Consider the following 17,333-nt stretch of genomic DNA (forward strand, 5'->3'; position numbering starts at 1 on the left):
GAGGTGGGGGAAAAGGCAGCAATGTACAAGATATGGAGAGGAGGGGGCACAGCTCCACCTGGGGGCAGGGAGGAGGGAGCAATATCGAAAAGGCTCAGGTCACAAAAATAAATATATCTGAAATATTACTGTAATTGTTGATATATTAGAAAGTGACAAAGAAAGAGATGATTGAACATATTGTTGATATAAAGTAAGAATTCTGTTTATGCTATCCTTTACATGTTATTTTTAAAATTGTAAAAGTGTGAGATTTGGGGGGATTTCTACTGCTAACATGGGAGCTACTAAAAATGTCTATACACCCTATTACCTTTTCCCTATAAATGTTTTAAAACCAATAAAAACTTTTTACAAAAAAAAAAGAAAAGAAAATATGCTTGACTCGAAGAATACTTCCTGAAATCTACTAAAATATGAAAGAGTCTACAGTACATGTTCAGGGAATTGATGGAAAAGAAGGCAGGGATTTCCTTGGCAGGCTAAAACTGGAAAATTTAAAGAATCATGGCAGTAATACATAATGATAAATACTATTGGATCTTCTTCACAGCAAACCAATTCACTATTTTTTCTTGGTCAATATTATCTGCAATAACTGGCAACAATTCCTAGGAAACAAGAAAAATATTTCTCAACTATACCAGGAGATGTTAGGTATTATATCTATGAATAGTAAAATGCATGTTGTATAATTAAGTAAAGCCTCTTTTTAAATTATACTATAAAACTTGGAAGAATGCTAATTGCCTGGTTTTCCTATAGGAGACCAATTGTTTAAAAAGTTATAGCCATTGCAATATTTAAAAGAGCCACTCTGCCAGAATCATATTCTAAAATATCCTTTAAAAAATTCAAGCACCTGAAGGCTGAAAAACTATTTGTAATTCTTTGGTTTGTTTTATTGGGGCTTCAGAAAGAAATGTAGAAACAAATTGTTTTGTTATTTTCTGTTTACACCTGTTTTCATTTTCTGAATAAATAATGGCCAGTCATTTACACATTTACATCACTCATGCATAATTGTTCAATTTAAATGCTAGGTTGAACTTCCAGAAGAAACAAGATAGGACCAAAATTTGGCCAGTCTCATTTTATTATTTTTATCAGATCTCCAGGGACTTTTTTAAAAAAGAATTTTATTGATTTTTAAACATTTATGGGAAAGGATAAGTGGACATACAAAAATGTTGGCGGCTCCATCGTGCTAGAGGTAGAAATCTCTCCAAATCTCACAACTTTTACAGAAAAGAAAAAACAAAAGATAAAAGATAAGCAGAAACAGCGTCTTGTTATACATTGTATCAACCATGTGTTCAATCATCTCTTTTGCCACTTTCTAATATATCAACAATTACAATGATATTTCAAATACATTTATTTTTGTGACCTGAGTCTTTTCGATATTACTCCCTCCCTCCTGTCTTCAGGTGCAGCCGCAGCCCCCTCCCTCCTTCATATCTTGTGTATTGTCACCTTTTTCACTACCTCTTATATTTTCGTCTTCTAGGAGGGCACTATGTTTTTTAATGAAGGCCTCTGCCTCCACAACTGTGTTAATTCTAATTCTGTTTCCCTCCCAGAAGTTCAACATTCCTTCTGGCAATAACCATCTAACCCATTATTATATAATTTATTTGATAAGGAGGAATACTTCCTCCTCTTATCTCTTATTTTTTTCAGAATTTGCTTAAGAATGGTAATTTCTTTGTCTTTATATTTTAGTGGTCCCCCCCCTTTGGGCCCCTAGCGCCTCATCCCTCATGGTCTTCCTAAGAAATTTAACATGTACTTCCCTTGGAACATTATGTGTTCTGGCATATGCTGAGTTGATCCTGTAAACCAGATCCATATCCCACCACAACTGTTCTTTATCTCTCTTAATATATTCTGCTAAGATTGTACTCATAATATCCTTAAGATCTTCATCTTCTGTCTCCAGTAGGTTTTCGAATCTGAGAAAAAAGGACATTCTTTCAAGTTCTATTTTTACCATAAAATTTTCCAATTCTCTATTCCCCTTCTGGACTGCCTTAACCTCCTCCCCCAGCCCGACCGCACCCTCCTCCTGCACACCGATTCTTTGTTTATTTTCTGTTGTTTGCTGCTGTACACCTCTGAGCTCTTCTTTAAAATCTGCCACTTCTTTTTTCAACTCATTTTGTCCCTTCATAAGAGCCTGGAACATTTGGATAACAGATAAATATTTTGAACTCTCTCCAGTCCCTTCTTGTTGTAAAAATGATGGAATTTTTGTCTGTTGAGTCGTTGGGCTGGATGTAGAGGAGGTAGGTGCCAAGGCTGCCTTGCCTGAAGGTGGTTTTCTGAGCCGCATTTGTCTGAGTTCAGAGATGACTGTAAATCTTTTGCAAAAGAAATGGCATCTGTGGAGCGTGCAGCTGGGTGAGTCTGAGAAGACAGGCAAGTCCAAAAGTGAAAGTTAATCCTCAATCACTGTTCCAAACCAAAAAGAAAAAAGAAAATCAGGTAATCCAAATCCAGAAAGACCACATAACAGGAGGAGTTCCAGGAGTCTTTCAGGGGAGAGTAGTAATATAAAACCAGGAATTTCTTCAAAGGTAGTTTCAAAAGGCAAATTTCATTCATAAGTGCGAAGAAGAAGATGGAAACAGGCCATCTTGGCTCCCCCTTTCACAGGGAACCAGGGAGCAGAACATCAAAAGTTTCCATAAAGTTTTTAAAACAGCTCAGCAATCACCTCTTGCAGTTGTGATATAAATCTTTCTCACATAGTTAGTGCAAGTTATTGATTCAACTTTTGCTCTCTCTCTCTCCATTCCGAGATTGAGAGATAGTCTGAATGCCACTTTGCCCAAGGGGGTTGAAACCCCCCTCCAATCTTCCAACTTCAAATAGATTGAATCCACAACTTACAAAAGGCTGCTGCTCATCAGTTAAAGAGGGTTGGAGAGATCGGAGTGAACTTCTCACCTCCAGCACTTCAGCCACTACTTTATTGCTTCCTTCCGGATTCCATTCAGCGAAGATACAGGCAGCCGACTGCTGCGCTATGCACTCCCCTCGCTCCCCGGTTCCTGAGGCGAGGCTGGAAAACCCCCCCATGGCTGCCGCCAATTCCGGGGGTTCCAGCAAGCTGCCCTACGGCAGGTGGTCCTTCTGAGACTGTCTGTGCTCCTAAAAGGAGCCCCTGGAGAGGCGAATAGCGAACGCCCAGCGTCCGTCGCCTTCAGAAACCGGAAACGATCTCACCCTCCAGGGACTTTTTCCATCGGAGTGTTTTTGCCTCATCCAACTTAGTTGGAAAACATGCTATATGGTGAAAACTATTTCTGGTACCTTGTTGTCTTTGATTTGAAACCATCATTGTCTTCAAGTTACAGAAACAAATCTTGTTGAATACACATTCTTCTTTTTTTATCTTAGGAAGGTTTCACATATTCCATCCTTCATAAATGTCCATTTCCACAAATTCATGGCATGCAGCTAGACATTGTCATCATAGATAGGCATTCTGGTTGTCCCAAATAGGCTTTCTTTCCCGTAGATATTTAATGACTGTTATTTTCTCAGACATTGTCACACATTAAGTAATTTTAATTACATCAGCACCCATTTTTGTCATATGGCAACAATTTTGTACAAGTACATTTGACCTTCAGGTGGCAATGCTGGCTCAGAGTATGCTATTGCTTGCTTTTTTATAACGTTTTCAGACTCTTTTCAGTTTTGGTGGTCCCTAAAATTTGGTACCCTTAAGCTAGTGCCACCTGGACCTTAGCCTAAATCCAGCCCTGTATCTGTCATTTTCTTCAATGGGCATAGGAGAGTTTTCAGATTATTTTAAACATAAATTTGTATGGACAATTGGTGTATATGTTTATCAGGCAAAAGGAAACAGAAGGAACTAATGGCTTTTTTAAAGTTCCAAATGGATACTTCTTTAGCATTATTGTTTCAGTATCTGGGAAACAAAGTTTGTATCTGCAGTTTAAATTTTACCTATGCATCACCAATAAACATCAAATTGTGAATCTAAAATATCACCAAAATAGGGAACACTGTAAAGCTGGAAGAATATTTGGTTTTGCAAAATGATGATAATCATAGGATGATAGAACTAAAAACTAAATAGGGCTGCCATATAGCCAGCCTGTTTCATAATTTCCCACTGATAAAATCAATTTATTCACAACATGGATTTTAAACAGCTGCAGAAGAACTGCTGTTCCTCCTGGGCTTTTGTGCTTTGTTGACTCTTCAGGGGTCCACTAGTTGTTATCACTCTCTGACTTCTATTTATGCACTCTCTACAAGCAAATTACTTTAGGGACTATTGTCTCGAGTGCCAGGAGCTCATGAGATTTGGAGAAAGATCTCAAAGTTCTTTATATGAACTCCAATAATATGCAGAAAAATGCTATTAGTAAAAAGAAAGAACCCACTTTATGTAAATATCCTTGGTTAAAGCAAAAGGCAAAATAGTTTCTGCACATTATATGAGCACATTGGAAATTCTGATTGCAGGGCTGGAAATCTTTGTCTGCAGACAGATTGCAACCCAGCAATGCAATTAACCAAGTACAAATATCTTTGTGAATTTTAAACTTTGTAGTTTCATTGTATCATAAAAAAAATCATGCTGATAAAAAATGTAAGTCATTGGAAGTAGTGCCAGTCTACTGAGTTTGTTTTGCCAGTCAGACTGGCAAAATATTATATTTTTGCTTTACATACAATGTTAAGTTTGCAGACAAGTAATCTCAGGCACTTTTCTGTTTTCAAAGAATATGGGATGCATTTCATCAAGTTCTGCCTTTGAGATGCAGCAGCTCAGCAATTATAACACAGGGCTTGTTGGCTGAAAAGTCAAGAACCCAGGTTCAAGACAGCCATATGACAGGGTGACCTCCTGTCCTTGCCCCAGGGCCTGCCAACCCAAAAGTTCCAAACTATGCATAGGCAAGTAGATAAATAGGTGTCAGTGTAGGTAACAATGCTCTGTGACATCATACTAGCCACATAACCACGGAAATGTCTTTGGACCTAGTGACTCAAGGGCCTTGAAATGGATATGAGCATCACCCCCTATAGCTGGCAACAACTAGCAAGGTAAAATCTGAAGGTTTTTTTTTTAACCTGCCTTTGAGAAAGGGCTATTACATATCAAAAATAGTTGTGCTGGGTACTTGATTTTTCTTTCTCTCTCTTTTTCTCTTCCACTTAATCAGTTTGATTCTTATAAGCTTCCTGAACATTTTTTGCTTCCTGCCATTTTCTTAGCATGGTTTTTTTGGAACTGATTTGTCCTTGCCTCCTTCCTAGAGCTAAGAGGCACTGACTGGCCAAAGGTGAACCAGCTGGCTTTGTACCCAAGGCAGGATTAGAACTCATGATCTCCTGGTTTCTAGTCTCTTGCTTTAAAAACCACACCAATCTGGCTCTCCATTACAACTTACCTTATCTAAAAGGCTGTATTCTTCCCTTCTTGCTATCTGACTAACCAATGGTAAACTAAGAATAATCCATCATACAGCACAAAGGACCCGCCCCCCAATGATACATAGCAAACTCCAGACTAAATAGTAGTAAAAGCAGTAAGGAAAAAAAAACTGGACCAATTCTTTCTCATCTTGCCACTTTATAACTGTATTATTCAACCTTCTTTGTATTAGTGTAGTTCAGTCAGTTTCTTATTCAACTAACGCCATGAAGTGACGGGTGCAAACAAGATTTTAATCTCTGTTTAGCTTCATTGAACCATCCTATATGAAAAGTAGCTGTGTAAATTATACAATACAATTTCAGACAATGATTTTATTTACTCATTCATTTATTTAAATAGGGTTATTGTAGTGAAGTGCTAGTCCACTATTTTAGCAATATACCAAAAGGCTAATTTGCTTGGAATAGCATCACCTCAGTTTAATAAATGAATCTGGATATCTAATAGGCTTTGAACAAATGAACCTTAAATTCCTTGATTTAATTTAGAGCTAGTTTCCAGACCTCAGTGTTGGAATTAAATTGAATGAACTACCAGAATGTTAAATTTCTATGATGAAGGTGAAATCAGCCATGATAATGGAACAACTATCAAGAAAGTAGATCTTTCAAAAGAAAACTGGATTTTTTGGTAGCATCACAAATAATATTACAGCACACAGACATAAAGCCAGGCAATTTCTATCTCAGAATTCAGAGGATATAAGCAAAGAAGTATGAGAGAAGCTTACCAAGGAAATAATTTCTAAATAATCACAGGCAAGGGCATCTTACAAGAGAGAGAGAAAAAAAAGTTGAAAGTGCAGCTATCAAGCCCCATATATATGCAAGACCTGCAAGACCTGCTCCCATCAATGAACTTCCATGGGCATTCCCCAAATGCATATCACTCTGTCAGGAATCCTTCTTCAAACAACAGTGGGAAACTTACAATATAGCAAGATTAGTTGGGAATGACATGTAAAGAAATTGCAATGGGTGACCATTGCAGTTGCACAAATACTCCTATGGAAATCTCACAGTTCACAGCATCCTTCAGACTGTGCTATGAAGAATAATTGGTAATCACCCTGCAATTGTACAATCATTACTGCTGGTGAACAATTGCTGTATTTTTTTTTCCAAGGGGAAGATGTCATATTGCCTTGACAATGGGCTTACTTGGAATGAAAAGAAAAAGATAGAACATCTCTTTAGCTGGTTCATTCTAAAAGATTGTATCCTGGCCAGATTAGCTTTCTACAGATGCCAATTTCTGTAGAAATGGATTCAGCTATCAATCACCACTGATTTGTTCTATTATAAAAGCATGATGAAGAATATTGCCTAAGCTGGTTTTAGCTATCTTAAATACTAGTCTCATTCATACTGCTTCCCCATCAAAAGTCTAGATTTAATTATATACTCAGATCCACATTTGTACTCTTGATTTTTGTCTCACAATTCAGAACTTTTTGAGCAACAGCTAATGAAATGCCTATGAATCAATTAATGAATTGTTGTCATTTTTACAGCCATTCATCACCTTGGATAGCAGCATATCTTATATCTTTACCAGTGAAGGACTGAATACTATCACAGTACAGGTTTCAGCTGGCAACATCCTTATCCAGGACACCAGAAACATTGCTGTGCATGGTGAGTTGACAAAAGGCAATTGAAAAGGTTTGCATACCTGCTTTCCTCAAATCTAAGTTTTGAAATATAAGATCTGAGAATGAAGTCTAAACTGTACTTTCAAGGTAAAATTAAAACATATTTGGTAATAATGGCTTAAGAAAAGAGATATGAGAAAGAAGGAAGGATATAGCACTCAGACTCATTATATCTTTCAGAAATACTTCAAAACAAATTATTTTGATAATTGGATAGTGTAGTATCATAATAAGATCATATCATAGTCATATCATAGCCATCCATCTATGGGGGGAATCACCTTGAAAATTAGCTTTTGGCTTCCTGAATATAGTACCAATATTTTATTTCTGGTTTTGTTGAAAATAAAATCTTAAACTTCAAAATTGATGACGTGAATTATTTCTTCTAGATGTATCTTAGTAAACTGAAAGCACATTCTGTAAATCAGAGGCATTTGCAGAATGGATCAAGGCAGGGACGTGCGGTCAGGGGAGGCAGGGGAGGCAGAGCCTCACCTCTCTTCATGAAATAATAGTATATAATATTATATACATCCGTCCGGCCGCGCCCGGGAGCTGCAGAGGCAGAAATGTTGTCGGCGCTCCCGGATGACGAAGGCACGAAAGCGACTGGGGAACGACGAGAACCTTCCTGCCTCTGCTGGATTTCGCGCGCTCCTCGCGACTGCAATATGCAGTCGCGAGGAGCGCGCAAAGTCCAGCAGAGGCAGGAAGGTTCTCGTTGTTCCCCAGTCACTTTCAAGGACTGCGGAGCGTGAGCCGGCGGAGCACGCTCAGGAAGGCGGGGAATGGGATCACGTGTGCTGGAGGCTGAGGCAGCCTGAGCCTCCAGCACACATGGTCCCATTCCCTGCCTTCCTGATGACGTCACCAGCCTCACCAGCCATAAACCTCACCGCACGTCACTGGATCAAGGGAAGGTAGATGACCAAAGCAGCCATTGTATGCAAGTTATACAGTATGTTGTGATATCAGTAATATGAAGGAAAGTGGTAGAGTTTGTATTATGATGAGATACTATTCTCATAATTTGGGCAGTAACACTACCCTCTACATATATTTCTGAATCTATCATATATGTTACACTATTTGGAGCACATGGGTGTTTTTGAACAGAGGTGAAATCACAATGTATCATCAGAAAAGGACACTGATGCTTTTGAAGGCTTTTGGAAATAAAAAAATATATATGAAAATTCACCATATTTAGAACCTCAAATTACTTGATAATGTTCAGGGCATAAATCAAGGAGTTAATAGTATGGAAAAACTGCACATATTTTTTTTTCATTACAGTAGAAACTCTGGATCAAATGTTCATGCTGTGCTGTTTTATAAAAGATTCACTTTTGAAGGCTGGAATATATCAGCGGAGCTGGAACCGTGTTTAGTATGAGTGCACATCATACATTAATATATGTGAACTAACACAAACACACACACACACTTGTACAAATGTACGCACACATATAAAGTATATTATACATATACATACAGATAATACTAACTCTGCATTTTAAGATCATTTTTCATCAGCTGGATACATTTTTAAAACTTTCTTTATAAAGAAAAAAATGTAAAATCTACATGAGTGAACGACAGTGTTATGGTACTTAACCTTAATCACAAGGATACTGATGAATAGAGATGAGTGTTCTTTATTTCATTGTCCATTTTTTAAGCTGTCTGTAATATTCAAGTTTTATTAAATTCCCAAGTAAGACATTTTGCAGACTGTCCATAGATTTTTTTTTTTTAAGATTCAGAAGTTAGGAAGGATGCAGAATGATGGAAAGGCTTATTATAGAAAATAGTAGTAGCAAAACCACAACATCTTCTGACACATCTGAACAATTAAAAAAACCCTCAGGGATGCAGCCCAAATAAATTATAAAGAATCCTATGTAGGAGGTATAGAAATCAAATACTCCTTTGCTCAGGAAGAATGGTTTTATGGAATTTAGGGAACCGGTTTGGCACAATGGTTAAAGCACCAGGTTAGAAAACAGAAGACCATGAATTCTACTCCCACCTTAGGCATGAAGCCAACATGGTGACCTAGTCATGCATGCACACGTACATGCAAACACACAAAGGCGTTTTTTACCTTATGTTCCTGGTATCAAGTAAACAATTGGACTTGAAATGATATATGCCACTTTACAGAGAATATTCAGATGACTAAGTGTAAAATTTGGTGTAAGGATTATTTTCACATTTCTAATTCTGAATAAATATGTCGATTTATCTTTTAGTGAATTGGATATTGTTGACATGAAGATAGCCAAAAATAATATGCACTGCATTATGTATTGGCACATATTTCTGTCCATGTGTACCATCCTGGATAAAAACATTTTGATGTTGACATTTTCCTTTCTTCAGTGAGACACGATTCATTTCTATATGCATTGTTACCTTTTGCTCTCACCCCATCAGCACTTAGAATTGATAAATATAGGGCAATTTAAGGGGTATGCACAATCTCATAGGCTATGTAAGTATGTTTGGAGCACATCTTTGAAAGAAGTTAAACTTCATTTCTATCTTATAAACATTAAAATTACTTATTTAAATATAATTAAACTGATTTATTCCACAACTATTTATTTAATAGCTTTGTTTGGTTGTCCTCTTAAAACATACAATGGTGATAAGTCTTTAGGACTGTACTCAAAGTTTGGAATACTCGGAGGTCCTAGTCTTGGGTTTTGCTTCTCTGAACTGAGTCATTAGTGTCAGATCAGACCACAGAATCTCTGCTTCTAAAGTCCCAATTAGGTTAACATGAAAACACAAAAACATATAAACATATAAAAACATCTTCAAAATGAAGAAAGACAGTGAAGTATTGGAGAAAAAATAGGAGATGATGAGGAAGACCAGAACTATCGGCAAAGGTAAAGAATAAATCAAACCAATAAGGCAAGACGTTACTAAAAGCCCAAAAACTTTTTCTCAGAGAAATGGTTCATTTATGAGACATAAAACTTGTCTACCACTTAAATTAGCTTTGCTCTACTGCAATGATTTAATTTGGGAATGATTTCTTCATATCTCATGAAATGCTGTACCCTGATTTGTCTGTCACTGCCTTCATCTGATTTATTCTACATTATGTAGTCATGGCAGCACATAAGGCTAACAAACAGGTATCTCTCTGCTTTTGGAAAACAGATTACTAGTACTAAGGATGTGCTCAGTGGAGCACAAAGCATGTCAAATACAATAAAGGAAAACACTAGTTTATGGAACTGCTGCTCATTTGATCTTGATCCTGTTTAATTGTTGAACAATATTGATCAAACAAAAAGACTTTAGAATATTAGACAAGAGACAAATGTCATACAAAGGATTTATACCACTTACACAATTAAATGATAAACTTCCTGCTTTCTATTTTAACCTTTTTTTTAGTTTCCTAGCAAAATTATTTTTTTTAAAAAAAATCTTCTGTCAATTTATGTCTCTCGTTTAAGTTTTAGTTTTGTTTTCCCTTTTCTCTCCATTTCAATTGACTCCTTCTTTTTTTTTTTTTTTAATTCACATTTATAGACCGCCCCCTCTCCCGGAAAGGACTCGGGGCGGTGTACAGTCATTAAAATGCGTTATAAAATACATACATAAAACAGTTAAACAATTAAATACGTAGGTGAAGGAGGTTGTAAGACTGTAATAGAATAATAAATATAGTACATTAAAAGCTTATTAAAACCCCAAACCCAATTAAAATGAATAAATCCCCGGGAGGTAAAACTAAGAAAGTCCTCAGAATCCTCCTGGGATACGGGCTGCAGTCCTATGTTCAAGGTATCCCAATGCTTTTGTTTCTACACCAGTGCCTCACAAGTGGCCTGAAACCATCTTACATTGCATTCACTTATACTGCTATTAAAATGTAGAAAACCTACAAGGGTGATCATGATCCAGTTTCCATTCATTTTCCAATGGAATTGTTTGGCGAGAGCAAACAATATCATCTGAGCATTATCAGAAGGTATGCAAGGGAATGTCAGCTATACAACTTACTACTATCCTAGTTTTCCCGACCAGTTTCCTCTATTGGATTAAAAATCCTATGAATTTTGAAAATGGGATGGTAGCGTGCTGACAATTTAGACAAGTAGTACTCTTGCAACAGTGTCCCTGCATTTTTGCCTGTAGTTGTGACAGTTGGATTGGATGATCAGAAATAAACTCTAGCTCACACAAGAGGACATAAGTTGTAGGAACAGCAGGGGAGGAAAGAACAGTAATGGCTTCACCCCAGAGCCTGGGACCTGAAATGAGGTGAGAGCCTCATTTCATCCATAGAAAAATGAATCATCAATCACATTTGTAAAATTGCATCAAGGAAATGAAACAGGAACAAACCTGGAAACAAGGGAATCCAAATCCAAAGCAAGCACCATTGTGAGATAAGTCAAATTCAGAGGCGAAGTCCAAATGAAATTCAAAGAACACTAATGTGAAAATGCCTGTATTTACTTATGAATATTATTTGTCACTACTTTTTTGTATGGAAGGTGAATAAAATTCTTTTGTTTGAAAGGTTGTGAGTTTATGTATAAATAATTTTTACACTGAATAGAATCTTCTCTATATATGGAGAACATACAGATACATATAATTCACTGGAAACTTAAAGGGAGATCAGATGCATTTTTATTAAATACATGATAATTTTAATGTGGATGGTTGACATACTAGAAACAATTTTTAGCATCTGAGAAAAATGGCAATTTTCTCTAGAACAAGAATGATTTTTAGAATTACACATGCAGTACATTCACAGCACACAAACATATACACATGTTTATGTACATACACACAAATAAACATACAAGATATTTGATATGTTTTGCACGTCTGAAACTACATGGTACTATAGGGTTTTTTAGCTATATGTAGAACTTTGTTGTATGAATTTATAATGAATGCATTTTAACCATTCCAATGTAAACAGCTATAAAAGTTCATACTGGAATTTTAGTGTGACGCTCTTTCTTTGCAGAATATTTTCAGTCTCAATTATTATCGTTCTCACCCAATTTGGATTATCACAATCCTGATATCCCAGAGTGGAGAGAAGACATTGGCCGAGTCATCAAAGCAGCTTTGGTGCATGTGAGTATCTAGGGAAATCTACCAAATAATAAGCATAATTTTCTTAAAGTTTGAACAGTCTGTACAAGCACAATTCAGGAAAGGAGATTATAATTTTCAATTACACACCACAACCTTGATAAAGCTAGGCTTATCATTCTGATACACACATGCAATTACCTAGATAAATATTGTATAGCACTTCTCAGCACCCAACAAACTCAGAATTGTTTTCTTTAGAGGATGTTTGTTTTTGTTCTACTTTTTAATTGTTTTCTTAGTAGTAGAATGTTGTGCAGTCTTTGAACTGTTATCTGTGCAACCTTTGATGATAAGAAGATACAATCATTTTGTAGATAAAATATTAGGAGGGATTAATTATAATATACAATTTTTCCAGTGAATCCATGATTGCTGATTTGGTGCTTGTATGTTTGTTATTCAAGATGGATATATTATCTGTCTTCGTGATCAATGCAGCTTAATTGACTCACACAATGATGCTATCTTTATGTTCATTTCTATTCATTTCCATAATTATGTTTTGTCTTCCACCTTAGCAAATATTATAGAAATACTGCAGTACAAGGTGTATGTTTTTAATTCATTAGAGATAAACTCATTGATTTTTAAAAAGTATGAACCCTTTCATTATTGTTTGCAATTATTATGCAGGCTTTTAATAAACAAATAAATATTATATTGCACCTAATCTTCCACATGATTTTTTAAAAATTTACTCTGTTTTTTCTACTTAAAAGATATACAATGAAATCTTGATTAACAAATTGTTGCAAAAAAGATAAAGAAAAGCATTCTCTGGCTTTTCCCAACAGAAAATAGAGGAGCTTTGAAAATTACTTTTTTCCTTGCTACTTTACAAAAGAATATGAAAGAGCATTTCTTTTTGTAAACTTGTTTCTGTTCTTTTCAAAACATCTGCCTCCAGTGTACTGATCAAAGCTTTCCAGAACCATAAACTCAGTCATAAGCATTCCATAAGGCAGTCAACTTTTTTTCCTCTCATCTCACCTTTGGCAAGATAAACAGCTGATAATGTGTGAGGATAAGTCCCAAGAAAAGAGAGATCTGTGTGGAAATTATCAATACTCCAAAATTCTCCAAAACCAAGATCACTTAGCTTTACCCTTATTTGATTTCTGGGCTCCCTCCAGTTTCTGTCTTCATATCAATATCAATAGAATAAAGTGGATTGGGTGGGTCGGTAGGCAGGCAGGCAGGCAGGCAGGCATGATATATAATCACAAAAAAATAGAATACGGTCTTCCAAAATTCTTATTCTCCCCTCTCACTTTTTCTGAACTTGGAAAGACCTTTAGGGAATTGCACTTTCAGGGAATTGCAGTCTTCAAACTACCATGAACAGAGCAAGATGGTCATATTGTTTGAATTCCTAATTTTAGCTTCAAAAAGAGCATTTTGCATGACTGAAATAGTTTTATCAAATCCAAAGCTGGAAAGAAGGGATACATTGTCGAGGTACATTAGTGAGATCCCTGTGGATCTCATGTTCATGTTCATGTTTCCTGTTCATCTACATGTTCAGTAATGTTATCTGGCCTAAAAATGGATTTAGAATATTCACTAATTCAGAATATTTCATATCACCTGTCATACTGTATATAGTTTAAATTATTGATTCAATTTATTTCAAATAAGAACTCAATTTATCTCAAATAAGATAAAAGAATAGTATTCAATACACATTTACATCAGGAGTGGGTTCTGGCAGTCACTACTGCCAGTTCGTTCGTGGGTGTGTCACACACACGCACATGCACAGAGCAATACAATTTGCTCTGCGCATGTGCAGAAGCAAAAAAACAAGATGGCGGTCCCTGTGGCACTGCCCAAAAAACCCGTTCAGGGGAATGGCAGGCCTGGGTTGCTGCTGGTTCTAGCGATCCAGGCCGCCAAACCACTACTGCTGAATCGGTCCGAACCGGTAGGAACCCCTCCACTGATTTACATGTAGAGCTACCCAAATAGTTTGTATTTTATTAACATTAATTGTTTTAGAGATGTATTTTATATGTAGAACTATTACATTAAATGTATTCTTTCATAAATTGTTGAATGAAATGAAAACAACTCTGTTGGTCCAATAAAAAGGCATTTTAAAAAATCTACAAACATATATTGTTATGCATGCCCCTGTTGTATCAAGTCCTAAGTTATGTTAGAAAGACCATTTACAGAATCTGTAGTCCTCTTTTAGTAAAATAAATGTACACACTGAGAACGACCAGGGAAAAACAACAGTTAAAAAAAGAGATTCCTGTACATTAAAAAAAATATATTGTTTTCAAACTTTTATCTCCTCATGCAGTCAGGACTGAATGTTGTTCAGAGGTCTCCACAGCCATATGCTTTCCATAAGGCAATGTGGAAGGATTCATCCTTAGCATGAGGATGGGAAGTAGATGACATGTGGCAACTCCCCTTTTCCAAAAAGGGGAGTAATTTGGTGCTCTTAACATTGCTAAGTTAAGGAACATTAAGTTGTCATTCTATCCTCCTAACTTAACATGCACAGATCTTCCAAAAATATCATATAGTACAAAATCACAACATTATTCACATCACTCATCATTGTCATTACATAACATTACACATTACAGAGCAAGAAAACTCTTAAATTATTTCAAATATGAAAACAGGTCTGCTTTTAGGCAATGTTTACCCACTATAAATACACTAGGCGTATATTTGGCTCACAACTTCATTATTTTCTGCCATTGTTTAGAGTTTGTTGAGAGTTAAATGACTTAAAAACTACAGATATAGCAACCGCATGTACTAAAGAATCCTCTGTTTTTTTAAAATTAATTTTATTGAATGTTTTAATCTTTAAAAACAGTAAAAAAAAAAGACACAACAAGGGAAAAAACACAATAAAACAAAACAAAACATGGAACATACATAACAATATAGAGTAATTTTACAGCTTTCAATATCGGCTTTCCTGCCTAGCTTTTATAATTCTCCCTTCTGCATTGCCTTCCTATTACTATAACCTTGTCCTATCATGTAACAAGTATAATATAAACACCTATAGTAGTATTCATTATTTGTATCTCCATCTATTTGTATTCTCTATTTCCTGTTTTGGCTTCTAATTTCTAGCCACTTGTATATTTTATTTCATACTTTATAGAAGTCCGATTCTTCTCTTTCTTTTAGTTCTATTGTCATTTTCTCCATTTCTGCACATTCAAGTATTTTCCTGATTGTAGTTTCATCTGAGGGTGTATTAATTTTTTTCCAATTTTCTGTGAAGGCAATCCTGGCTGCAGTGAATATATGTATGATTATGTATTGAGATTGTTTGCCCATTTTTTGATCCAGTAGTCCTAATAAGAATGCCTCTGGTTTGAGTTCTATTTTTCGCTCAGTAATTTCTTCTAACCACTTTCGAATTTTGCACCAGTACTTCCTTGTGATGGGGCACGTCCACCACAATCCTCTGTTTTCATTTTCTCTCTCTCACTTTGCTTAGGTGACTGGTATTCCCACGGAACAAATTCTTGTAGCAGTATTCCCTGGATTGCCTACCTCTGCTGAGCTTTTCATCTTACCACATCAAAACATATCAGAGAGAAGGAAAGATAGTGAAGATGATTTGGAGCAGGTGAGGTTTTCCTTCTTTCAGTTGGTTATGCATTCCTCCAACTGCTAAACAGGCTCTGAACTGAAGATAATTTCAAAGTACTATAATCTAGGCCAGGGACGTGCGCTCAGGGGAGGCAGGGGAGGCAGAGCCTCACCTCTCATCATGAAATAATAATATATAATAATAATATCCACGAGGGAGTTTCATATATATAAGAGGAAGAGGAGGGAGGAGGAGGAGGAGCGTGTGCGGGATGGTGCCAGCTGGGCAACCGGCGGAGGCAGGAGGGTTCTCGGAAGCGCCAATAACCTTCCTGCCTCCGCTGGACTTTGCACGCTCCTCGCGACTGCAATAGACGTCCAGAAGTGGCAGGGGCTTGATGACGTCGCCGCAGCTGCCATGGCCAGACGGACGGAGGTAGCCAGAGTGGCGCCGAGGCAGTCTGGCAGACGAGCAACCAAGGATCAGGCTGCCTGATCCTCCATCGCTCGCTCGCTCTTTCATCCGCCCCTCGGTGCCACTCTGGTTACCTCCATCCGGCCGCGCCCAGCAGCGACGTCGGCGATGTCGGCGACGTCGGCGACGTCATCAAGACGAAGTGGCTTGGAGGCGAAGTGCTTTTCAGTGCTTTTCTGTGCATCTGGTATTTAGGTAGATAGCCGGATGTCCTAAATGCCAGACGCACAGAAAAGCACTGAAAAGCAGCTGCTGTTGGGGATTGCAGAGCGCGAGCCAGCGGAGCGCACTCAGGAAGGCGGGGAATGGGATCATGTGTGCTGGAGGATGAGGCAGCCTCAGCCTCCAGCACACATGGTCCCGTTCCCCGCCTTCCTGATGATGTCACCAGCCTCACCAGCCATAAACCTCACCGCACGTCACTGATCTAGGGCAAAGTTTCTCAACCAGGGCCATTTGAAGATGTGTGGACTTCAATTCTCAGAAGCATCACTGGCTGGGAAATTATGGGAATTGAAATCCACACACTTTCAAATGTCCAAAATTGAGAAACACTGATGTAGAATGTTTAAGCTTGCTAAACTTTCTGTATAAATATTGATTTTGCCTTTAAACTGGTGATTGACAGCCACCCAAAAATGGAAATCATCAAGTGGATTTTCTGAGTATATGATTTCCATTTTAAAAAATTTATTTTTAAAATTTTATTTTTGATGGGTTGACTTGTTAAAACTTTGTTCTGCAAAGATATTTTTTTTGTCCCTTCAAAACAATTTTTGACTCTTAGGTCCTACAGATTTCTTGGTAAGATTTCAGAAGTGATTTGCCATTGCCTGCTTCCTCGGATTGACAGAAGGTGACTTGCACAAGGTCACTCAGCTGGCTTTGTGCCTAGGGCAGGACTAAAAGTCATGGATTCCCAGGTTTTAGCCTGATGCCTTAACCACTGCACCAAATTGACCCTCTCTGCAAAGATACTAAGTAAATAGAAAGAG

The 17,333-nt window shown here is 37.1% G+C and overlaps 1 protein-coding gene across 1 annotated transcript in view; it reads left to right on the top strand.

The window, feature by feature from the left end:
* SORCS3 (sortilin related VPS10 domain containing receptor 3) overlaps positions 1-17,333 on the top strand; it is a 541,760-nt gene that overhangs the window by 508,452 nt on the left and 15,975 nt on the right. The window contains exons 21-23 of the mRNA XM_081954063.1: positions 6,999-7,122; positions 12,157-12,269; positions 15,769-15,900. Of these exons, the coding sequence (XP_081810189.1) occupies positions 6,999-7,122; positions 12,157-12,269; positions 15,769-15,900 (369 nt within the window). The remainder of the gene's footprint in view (positions 1-6,998; positions 7,123-12,156; positions 12,270-15,768; positions 15,901-17,333) is intronic.

The sequence above is a fragment of the Natrix helvetica genome (genome assembly GCF_964273705.1).
Source record: "Natrix helvetica genome assembly, chromosome: 5".
NCBI lineage: Eukaryota > Metazoa > Chordata > Lepidosauria > Squamata > Natricidae > Natrix > Natrix helvetica.